General features: G+C 46.8%; 1 protein-coding gene across 1 annotated transcript; it reads left to right on the top strand.

The window, feature by feature from the left end:
* Positions 1-1,764: 1,764 nt before the first annotated feature.
* LOC119152315 (leukocyte cell-derived chemotaxin-2-like) lies at positions 1,765-11,207 on the top strand. Its single transcript, XM_037397444.1, has 5 exons — positions 1,765-1,794; positions 8,350-8,476; positions 9,880-9,976; positions 10,030-10,136; positions 10,657-11,207. Exons 1-5 carry the CDS (start codon positions 1,765-1,767, stop codon positions 10,950-10,952), a joined length of 657 nt encoding a protein of 218 aa, XP_037253341.1. The 3' UTR covers positions 10,953-11,207.
* The last annotated feature ends 313 nt before the right edge of the window (positions 11,208-11,520 follow it).

Here is an 11,520-nt window from a genome sequence, read left to right as displayed (position 1 = left end):
TAGACAAGCTGCACACATACGTTGTCCTGTACAAGAATTATTTTTTCTTGAAGGCATCTTTCCAATTGTACAGCACAGATGAAACCACGACATGGCTCAAAACAGCTCTCACCCCAGTTAGAGATGACCAGGGCTGCAAATTGTGCTCTGGGTACCAGGAACAATAAATCCAGCATCAGCCATGACTATGGGTAGCTGACAAGTTTGCTTCCAGCAATAAAGTTAAACATCTTTTAGCCTAGGTATACAAAGCAGCGCATGGGACAGCCTTACAGAAGCATCCAGGAGTAAAAGGGGAGATGCATCCAGCAGTCCTGGTCTGGGCACATCTGGCTCAGAAACACCTGGAGAGGGGCCAAGCAACCCTCGCTGCTGCCCGAGTGGCTCTCACCAGCCAGCCAAAACGGCCCAGGGCATCCTCCTCCCTGCATCAGGTTTTGGGGATCCATAGTCCTGTGTGAGCTGGACTCACCCCACAGCTCTTGGCAGGACATGGTCTGCTACTGAGGGGCAAACGGGCAAATCTGAGGGGCATCATCCAGCTTCTGAGCTGGGTAACCACGACCTGAGATCAAAAGCTCCAGGTTTTGCATAACAAACCAGTAGTCCATGAAGTTTTCCAGAGCCACAGGTCTCCCCCATTTCACAATATGACCAAGCCAAAGTTTGGTCCAAGGACCTTGCAAAAAAGTAGGAATTTCTTGTCAGAGCTGCAGGAGCATGCAGACTACCTGAAGAAACTTGATTGTTTCTTAAAAGGAAAAAAAAAATCTTCCCTAGCTATCATTTCATTAAGCGACAAATCCTGGGGAGGTTTTAATTAACTCTCATGCACTAACGAAAGGAAACACTTAGCAGGAAAGACTGTTTTTCAAGAGAAGCCACACAGGAAAGTTATCAGCAACCCAAGTGATAAAATACCAGGGCAGGGAATGAACTGTGGATTTAACGGCGCAAGGAGGAGTTACTTACAAACCCTCTCCTAATGGTGCAGTGATCAGACCTGAAGCATGCGTTCAGCAGCGGGGGGCTGACACCGCTTGAAGTGGCATTGAAGGTATCACAGAGCAGCTGTGACACCTCAAACACATTGAAGGGGGCCCTGGACATGCTCATGTCTTCAACTCTGAGGCTGGTTGCCCAGAATAAAGAATTCCTGCTGGATGCTCATTGGGAGTGTTTAAATAAAATGGACTGATTTTTGTAGTTTAAGCTATAATTCATCTGGCTGACCTCAGTTGGCTTCAGCGTTCGTGGCTCTAACATAGGTTGTCTCCTCACTCAGAGGAGCCTGGGGCCATTTTCTGGCTTGTCACCATAACCACATCCCTCCCCCTCTCCATGGCTGCCCCTCTGTTACATCAAACTCAGTTCAGCTGCACCTCAAAGCTCTTCACAGCTCACCCCTACACCGGCCACCTCCCACGTGCTGTCAAGCCATCAGCACCCACCTCCAACCTGCCAGCATCGCCCACCTCTGCTGCCAACAGCAAACCCTCCAGCCAGTCTCCCGCCCTGTGCCCTGCTTGGCTGTGTGCAGAAGAGCTCTTCTCCATCACCCAAAGACCCTCCTCAGATGTCCCCTGGAAGTTGGCTCCCCCATGACGCCTATGAAAAAGCAGGCTAAACCCTTCACCTGTGGTTTGGCCAGCATGGTCCCCTGCCGCTTTCCCCCTCCTGCGGGTCCAGCCCACCCATCCTGTGCGCAGATCTCTTTCGGTGGGCTTGCACACAGCCCCGAGCACGAGGGACCGGAGTGGCACGATGGAGACCACCAGCCATGACCATGGAGCAGTAAGTCACCAAACACACAAACAGGATAACAAATGCAAACTCCCAGCTTCTGGCTCTTTTCTTTGCCCAGCAAGTGACAGCTCAGTAAATGTCTTCCCATCATTTTCAAGAGATTTGTGTTAAAAAGAAACAAATCTAAGCCCTTGAGCCAGCTGTGCTGCACAGCTGGATTCACGAGCCATGAACAGCCTCAGCCAAGGCTCTGCCTATGGGGAAGCAGCTCCTTCGCCACTTGCCTCCTCTCTGGCAAAAGCAGGTACGTGCAATGGGAGTAAGAGGAATGATACTTAGACAAGTATCTACATTCCAGCAGCAGCAGACTTTTTACTTTGAATGTTATGCGAGCCAGTCTTCTTCTCCACGCCTGTGCTCCAGGCCCAGCCCTCTCCCATGGAAGGGCTTGGGTAGAGGAAGGGAGAGAGGCTTCATCCGAACAAACATTTAAGTAAATGGTTCATTTTCCCGAATTGGGGCCATAGATAGCCTTTAGGAGGGATTACTTGACCTAGAGTCAGCAACTTTTTCCACCAACACTAAAAATACCCTTGAATGAGCTGTGGAAATACGATAGCTTAAACACTTCGCAGTACTTTAGGCTAGACAGTGGTTTATAATTATATGGTTTCCGTTCAGAGACCTGCCCAGAGGCCATTCCCACACAGTCTTTATTTGCGCGAGGGCAGGGCTCTGCCAGCCCCAAGGTAAGGGGGGCAGGCGGTACCTGCCTTTGCCGATCAGCAAAACCAGCCTCAGCTCCTGCACCGCCTTTTCTGTCTGCAGCTTTTTAAAATCCAACAACAGCTCCTCTGAAAGCGTAAAAGAAAACCTGCTGAACACAGAAGACCACCACAACAGCAGTATCACTTATTTTTATAGTCATCTTCATGGGCTTTCATATTTAAATATCCAGTATACTGCGGTTCTCCTTGCTGCTAATGCCGAAGTAAGGAATTGTTGTTTGTGCGCTGATCCTGGAGGCTGGGGTACCTGGACAGGGGGGATACAGGATCCTGGGCACCACAGAAGCTGCTTTGGGATTTTGAATTAAACTATTTGAGGTGAGATAAATGTCTCTCTTCCTTCTTCCAAATGAAAGCAAAGGTGCTGGAGCACAGCCTTGGATGGCAGGAGGTGCAGGGGCTAAGAGATGTTGCAATGAAGGAAAAGCAAAGCAACTTTTCCATTTCTGCCCACGAACCTCCGCTAATAGCAGCCACCAGGTCTGCATTTCATGTCAGATAACAAGCATGTGCCCAGAGGAGGCAAGGGACTCATTCTGCACTACACATACCTTCCTCAGCACATCGGCATGGCAGGGATTGCACATGCAAAGTAGAAAAAAAAGAAAAAAAGGATCACAGGCACCTGAGGCAGCAGTGGCTGCACATACCAGTTCATCCCAGTAGGCAGATGCTGATGAGCATCCCCATAAATGTCTGCACTGGGGCTGGGCTTCCCTTAAACAGAGAAGGAGCAATACAGGTGGCAAATATATATACACACAGAGAGACATCTTATCTCTGCCTACATACACAGATATGGAGGAGCAGAGAGATGAGGACGGGCTGCTGGGCAGGACTGCATGCACCCGCTCTCCATCAGAGGGCAGTGGGAGCCCAGCCATTTTCACCGCGCCCTGCACAGCCCAGTTCATCTCCTCAACACCTTTATGGTCTGAAGGATGAGTGTTGCCCATCCCTCTTTCTCAGGTGTCCAAAGCCAAGAACTGGCTGGGATGAGGTTTCCACAGGCTTCTCCTGCATAAGCCCAGCTCTGCCAAGATGAGCTCTTGCTCCTTTGGTTTTTTGGAAGAAGAAAACCATCCCAAAATGCTCCCAGCAACAGGACGAGAGCAGAGACAAGGCCACTGATGGAGAATACACAAAGTGACCATTCTCCTGGGACAGGAGGGGCATCCTGGGGCCGAAGCACAGCTGCAGGGAGGAAGGGACACGGGGCTGTGCAGCTCATCCCATCGCACCCTGCCATGCCTACCAGGACCCAGGACTCCAAAGAAATTTCTTCCTGCAAAAGCCAGCAGGCAGCTCTGCACAGCAAACAACAGCGTTTAAAGCTAGCAATGGGCGAAATTGAAGAGTGGGTGCAAAAGGTCACAGGGGGTGACCACCCTTGCCTGGGTTTGGAGGGGCACCTGGCAGAGCAGCTCTGGAGAGACAAGTGCATTTCCATGATCACACGCAGCATCTTCAGTTGCTTACATGAACTAATAAAAAACCACTACGTGTTTCTACAGATTGAAGCAAGGCTTTCTGAGGAACCGCAAAAGCCTTCTTTTCCACAGGCTGAATGTTTCTAAACTATTTCCTGTGAAACTCTGCAATAAAGTCTTTCTAAATTACACTCATTAGTAAAATCGGGTTTCATTACCGTCCTTTCCCTCAGTGCCCGTTACACCAGCTGGATGCTGAATTTCAGGAATCCATTACATGCTAACAACAAAAATGCTGCCTCTTAAAAAAAAGTAATCTTAGAAAAATACTTTTTGGCCATAAACTAATTCCTATTTCTTTAAAGGTCCAAGATGTTATCAGGGGAGGGGATGCAAATGAAATATCTGCTTTTGGACACCACAGCGCTCTCTACAATGCCCTGTTTTTCCAATTTGCTTTTTTTTATATAAGCATAATTAACAGAAACAAAATGTTGTTATCCACATAGACAGCTTTTTGACTGATTCAGGCCCTCTTTTACACACTCAGCAGTCTCCAGAAAACACAGGCAACACAACCTAGCACAGCAAGAAGGACAGTGTGTTGGCACATGGGATTGCAGCTCATCACCTTCTTGAATGGCTCGCGCGTGGCATTTGCCACCATCAAAAAAAAAAAAAGTGTGAAGAAAAATAAGACATTGATAATAGACATCTATGGTACCATGCCTCAGGGTTTACTTCCCTTAATTTCATGTTAGAAATTAAACTAGAATCTTGCAAAACCTGGATATTTCCAAAACCTGACATTTGGGTAACCAAAGTGCCCTCTCTTCGCTGCAATCTACCCGCACCCAGGGATTTCACTCTATTTGAATCTGAAGGTCTTTTAAGTCTATTTAGGTGTTTCAGGTTGTACTAGCTGGTGAGCAGAAGAAAATGAGAAGGCTTCTATCTGTTGGGTTTATATTTTGGGTAATTCTGGTAAAGCAGAAGCCAGAGCTGGCTGTGAGCTTCACATACCTGTGTTACCCAAAGCTCAACATTGAAGGGGTGGGAGGGAGGAGCAAAGAGCATTTTTAGCATAAGTTAGTTGGGAATTCACAGCCTTTAGAGCATTGCCAACAATTCAGTCATGCCTTGGTAAAACAGAAAGGAAACTATTACAGCTATTTGCATCCCTTCCATAACAGGGGGAAAACCCTTCATATTGCTAAGTGACAGGCTGAGTCAAACACTGCCTCTTTAATGAAAACGTTATTAGATCCCAGCATGGTTACAATTTCGGAAATTGCTTTTAGTGAGTTTGATGAGTTTTGGAGCTAAGATTTAATGTCATTGTCTTTTAAATTTAATCTTATTCAAATTACATTTAATTTGATTGCACTGTGGTGCTTATTGGAGTATTGGTAGTTCACCACTTCGCTACTTATTCATCCCTTTGCAAGCAAGACGCCCCCCTTCCCCAGTGTCACCCCCCCAAACACAGCACAGTGGGTGTTCATAAACCACAGGCTGCCCTGCAAAGCGTACAGAGCTGCAGTGTCTGGGGTGTTTTCATGGGCTTTTTTTCCCCTCCAAACTTAGACATCACCGAGGCTCGGCAGCTACTGCTGGAGAGGATTGCCTTTTACCCACACGCATTTTACCTCTATTTCTCAGTGGCTCCCAGCACCATATGAGATGAGGAAAAGTCCTCCTCTGCCTCACTCACCTCCCAGACAGTTTCCCCATCTCCTCCCCGCTGAAGGAAGGCTTCCTTGCCTGCATCACACAGGTTCTGCCCTTGGTTTTGCTCCCCCTATCCTGCTTTAACACTTTCCCACACCTGCCAGCAATGCAAAATTAATTAACGGCCGATCGCCACCACCTTTCTGCAACTGGTTTTGCTGCAAAGAAAAAACAGCTAGCAACAAGCAAAATATAAAGAAACGGGTAGGTTTCATTCATTGCTTCAGTCCTTGGAAGGTTGTTCAGACACAGAATAAGGCTGTAGCCCCCGTGAAACGCAGCGTGGTGGGCACAGAGAAGGCGAGCGAAGCATCCACTGCTCTTGCACAGTTCACACAACATCTGCATTAATCACTCGTTACCTCCCTGATCTTTATCTCAGGGTATAATGTAAAATGTCAACAAACAATTTGGGCTTTACCGTGTTTAATTCACTCAATTAGCTCTGTAAAAACCTTTCAACCCAGTTAGAAAATCAAAACAAAGCCAAGGAAATGTCACAGAGGGGTGCAGGGAGCTGTGCTTTGCAGACCTTCGCAGTCTTCCCATCTTCCACACCCCGGCGGCAGCAAGGCAGTAGCTTATTAAAAGACCTTGAAGAAACTGATATACAGCTTGGGAATCCAGATTTCCCAGTGTGACACAAGAGCTGGTGCACATTTTCTACAGTCTACATGGCCAAGCACGTTGGTGACACCACTGATTTTGGACAAGAGCAGAAGTTAGTTGTTGTGGCTGCTCTCTTGTGTGCCGGAGAAATATCGGAGCTGGCACGGGCCGATGGCAAGAGACCTTAGTGTTGTGTTTGGAGAATGCCTTTGAAGCTGGTGGGTTTTCCCTTTGCATCTCACCATGGTGCCTTCACCCCTGCTGCACCAAACTGAGAGTGCAGCTTGAAATAGAGAAGGTACCTGGCCTTCAGGATATTTATTAGTAACAGAATTAGGAAAAAAGCTCATTTTCTGAGCTTCTGAGGAAATGAACAGAATTACTTGACTCATTATTTACTCCTCTTTGATTTTGATTGGTAGGTCTCTAACAAAATTAGTAATGAACAAAATTAATTGAAGATAATGCAATTTTTATCTGGATTGGCTTAGCTGAGCCCTGGGCACAAGAAGCATTGCACAGAGCGCTAGGTACTGCCGATTTTTTCCCTACAGGTTGTTTCAAAATGTTACCATCAGGTAGATCTGCCCCGCCTCTACATACAGCATCTGATGAGCAGGAAAACATTAAACCAGGAATGTTTCTTCTGGAGAAAAAAATCTCACAGGGATTCAGATGGGAGCACATTTAAATGGGAGCAGGTTTACACGCCTCCCCGCAGCAGGACCAGCGCGACTCCTCCTCGCCTTGCTGATTTGCAGTGGGTGGTCCGGAGCTGAAACACCTCGCATGGTCTCCGCCAGGCTGTGAAGCCCACTCCAGCCGGGCATCAGCTGGGCTCAGGCGCTGGCTCTGTCCAAGCCAAGCTATTACCCTGTCACTGTCACCGTGTGACAGGCATAAGTGACATAGTTGGACGACACTTCACTGGGAGAGGGGGAAAAAAGAGAAGTCAGCAGCATGTCCTGAAGACATCCTGATAGCATCACTTTCTCTTCCCATGAAATGCAACTTCTGATCAGCAGCTTCCCCCAGCAGCTGGTGTTTCCACCCCCAGCAATGATGGGGTTTGAATCCTGAGCAGCAGAACTGCTCTTGGCTCTGTTTGGGGATGCAAGGCCAGTCTTCACCCATCTAGTGCCACAAAAGAGGGACAGTGATGGCACGGCATCCTGGCTGAGAGCCCCGACCTGAAGCCGTACCTAACCTGGGCTCTCCGGTTTTAATCGCACAGAGAAACGAAACCATCAGTGGCTCCAGCGGTGCAGATCAGGCAGCCAAAGAGCTGAGGAGACAAACAACTTCCAGCTCCTGGCTGCAAACCAGGGCATTGCATTCCCTCCCTTCCCAGAAACAACACTCGAGGTGGCCTTGTTCCTGCTCCAGTGTTCTCTTCTTCTTCAATTTCCTGTAATTTTGCTCAGCCACAATATTACAGGGTATATAACATTTTCTATTCAGGCACAGTGAAGATTGTAAACATGTGTCGTTCCCACTGTTAATGCTGAAGGTTCAGCAGCAGCAACATGGCAATATCTGGGATGCATTAATGAAGCTGGCTAATAAAAATGGAATACAAAGGTCTCATTTCACGGGTCACCTAATCAGATTTTTCCAGCCTGAGGTTGGAATGTGTGATGCGTGGCACAGGGCTGTGTCCACCTGACTGAATTTCTTTGCATGAAGAAACAGCGATGGTAGGACAGCAAGGTATCCATCTGCCCCGATATTTTTTTAAGTTCATTTAAAGTCTCTTCCCCTTCTCCACCCAAGCTACCTTGCTAAACTCCAGGATTGTGCAATGGGCAGGAATGGTTACAAATTGTCCTTAAAATCTGGGTTTAATAGTCATGGTTTCATTGTAAACAAAGCCAAACAAAACCAGGTAGCCAGTATTGCTAAATTGGTTGGAGCCCCTACGCCGCCAGTGAGCCAGGCTGGTGGTGCACCTCGAGGGCTGCTCTCAGTTCTTGCTCTTGGCCTGAATCTACAAGCCAAAGAACTGAGGCCACAGAAATTTTCTGATTGGCTGGAAAAATTTTCAGGCAGCCTCTGTCGAGGTTATAAATAGAAAGCAAAGTATTTTAGAACTTTTCATTTTGAAAGCAGAGCTCACGAGGCACGTGAAAATGCACGCTCACGCAGTCATCTGCGAGATTGCGATCTCCAGTGGTGAGTTAGCTGAATTTTAGTAAACACTGCTCATTGTAACCTGCCTTCTTGTTCTCTGCTTCTTTTTTTGGTTTTGTTTGTTTGTTTTATAATGACACGTATCTGTGAGGATTTAGGAACTGATTTGTTCTCTTCCATCTTTTGCTTTTGAAAATAACCCCTCTCCCATTGCATGGACATCTTCATGGAAAAATCCTTTTTAGATATGGTAAAGAGTTGTGGCAAAATGTTGTTGGACTAATATTGATAGAATAAGAAAGCATCAGCTGAGGCATATCTATTACTGACAGCATGCATGTTTTCTTAAAAGCCTTTTACTTAAAGATCAGCCCGCTGAGCATAGCGTGTTCCCAGGGATGTTTCTGTGTTTAATGTCACCACCTTTAATTCCACAAGGAATATAAAATCCATTAAAATAAATGAAGACTACCTAGAACAAAGTGCTCTTTTGCTTGAGGAAGGCATTAGAGATTTCCTGCACCCTTTTAGCACCGGACCTTCGGTGCCAGCACATCGTTTCCCCTGTTTGCGTATTCCCCCCGAGCCCGACAGGGATGGTGCCTGTCAAGCTGTTCACACACGCGAATAAACCTCAGCTCTTTGTTTTCTTGCTAGACCAGTCCCATGCTTCCTAAAGCATCCCATGGGAAACCCTAGCAGGTTTGGTGGGGTGAGCAGGGCTGTTACAGCCTTGTCAAAGGTACCAAGTCAGGCGTTGCCTTTCCCCCCCCCTTCTCCCCTGTAAATGTCTCCCCTCTCTCAGACATTGCCAGAGCTGTAGGATCAACATGGGTTTGACTGTGGGTGATGACAGCTGGAGTCAGGAATAAATAAATAAATAAGTAAATAAATAGAGGATGTTGCCCTACTGGCTGCTACTTTGAAACAGTAAAATGTAGATGACAGCTTGTACTTTTGACTGGATTCCGCATTAGGGAACAGGAATGGACTTGGTGGGTCTCTCACAGCCCTATTTTTTGCAGTTACAGTTCAGTATCCCAAGATCCGGGGTGGCTCAGGTCACCTTCCAGGCAGAGACATCCTGTAGCTCCAGCCCCACACCTGCAGTGTGAACGCAGCACAGGACACCTGCCTTGGGGCGATGGGAGAGCGGTGGGTCACTCCATGATGTCCCCTCTAGATCAAGTTGTTCTGCATTTTTGCTTTGAAGTCACTGCCTTAAGTACCCTCAAACATTGCTGGACAAAGCATACAACAAAAAAACAGCATCTTACAATTAACCTGCATTAAAAGATGAACAAATTTCTAGTTCCCTGAAGCCTGATCCATGGTTACAGCAAGTCCAAAGGGACCTTGCTATTGATTAAACAACACAGGCTGGGAAGTCCCCTTTCTAGCTTTGTGGGTTTCATCTCCTGTTCTTCTCTTTTCTTCTTTTGTAGCTACTGCAGCACAACGGGCAAAAATCTGCTCAAGTCACCCTGCAAACAAAATCAGAGGCTGTGACTCCCAGGGCTGCAGTGGATGCGATGACCCCAGGTCCTGGGCTGGGATGATGTGAGATGGCTGTGCTAAAAACTTCCTTAGAATAGAAATAAGCATGAAAAAACGGGCAGGAGAAGGGTTTCTAGCTGGCAAGGTGCTCAGCCGAGGGCTAACCCTCCTTGCTCTTCCAACAGTGTCCAGCTTTCTGGGTCGGGTACCAGAGCTGAAAGATGAGCGAGCGTCTTGCAAAGCCCGATTGTAAAATGCTCCGATTTGTTTATAGAGCTTTAAACTGAACAAAAAATCATAAATCCAACCTGAACTGCAGTGTGCTTGCACACGAACCCAAGTGAAAACTGTGACTTTGAAATCCAGGTTCTGTTAATAGAGGAAAATTGATTGAAAGGATTGCAGCATTTCAGCTCTATTAGAAAAGTCAAAGGATGAAGCTGGTCCCTTTGCACATCTTGGGTAATCAAAGGAACAGCCTGACTTGCTCATGCAGTGTTACTTACCTTAATTCCCCTTCTTCACCCTTCTCCATGTTAATTTATTTATTTTGCTACTCTCTCTTCTTGGTGCTATAGGAGCACCACACCATTTTCTGCAACTTTTCCCACTCCTGAATTTCTTATTGTCATTTGTATTTTGCTACAGAATGTTACGACTTTGCCAAGCTTTGAAACCATTTCATACCACCAAGTTTCCCCCTCTTCTCTCTCCCCTGTTAACAGGATTCTGCGTTAAGATGTGTTACATCAAGTACAGTGGCCCCATCAAGAAGGGAGAGAAAATCGATGTCCTGTTGCCCATGCAAAGGGTCTGCAAAGGAATTACATCCCCTGTCTGTATCCAGAACTGTGACTTAACAGATCTACTCCCAACCTGCAAACAGGAGGCTGCACATCAGGGGCAAAGCCTTCAGACCCCACTTTTGTATTCATTAAATCTCTCGGGCATAGGCAGTCATTCTAGTAAAGTGGAAGCCACTGAGGCTCAAACAGTTGTTCCACCTAAAAAGTATCCATGAACAAAACACTGGTGGATATCTGGACATAAACAGGCTCACAGTGAGGTATAACACATGCTTTAAAGCTGTTCTGTATCCTGCACAGCACTGCACTTGTAGATGAAGGCTGAAGCAGTGGGCAGCAGAGTAGCTGGGAGGTGGTGGGTCCTCGATGCTCAGCAGCACCGCAGCGAGCCATGCTGCAGCTCATCTTGGACTTCTCTGCTCTATTTTCAGCCAAACATGAAGATTTCTTCAATAAGGCAGAAATTTCACTTTTGCTTGCATACGGAAAAATCACATTATTAAAGGGCTGTTTCACTGCACATTGCTTTGAATTTCTTCAGTGCTGTCAAATAGTTTGGGTGGGTTCTGCTTTTTTAATGCAGCTGGGGAGAAAAAAAAAAACGTATAAAGCTGAAACCCAAATCTTTCCTGGGGCCCATCACCAACAGCATAAAACAATGTTAATGAAGTAACTCCTTCCTTTTCCCCAGACTCCTGCTTCAGGATTGCCTTGGCACACTCAGGCTCCTTTTTGTCCAAGTGAGGCATTTCTTTCCATTAGTAAATCAGCTGAAGCCTTGTT

Source organism: Falco rusticolus, chromosome 8 (assembly GCF_015220075.1).
Source record: "Falco rusticolus isolate bFalRus1 chromosome 8, bFalRus1.pri, whole genome shotgun sequence".
NCBI classification, from domain to species: Eukaryota; Metazoa; Chordata; class Aves; order Falconiformes; family Falconidae; genus Falco; species Falco rusticolus.
Note: the sequence above shows the minus strand (reverse complement) of the source record. Positions and strands in the feature narration are given on the sequence as shown.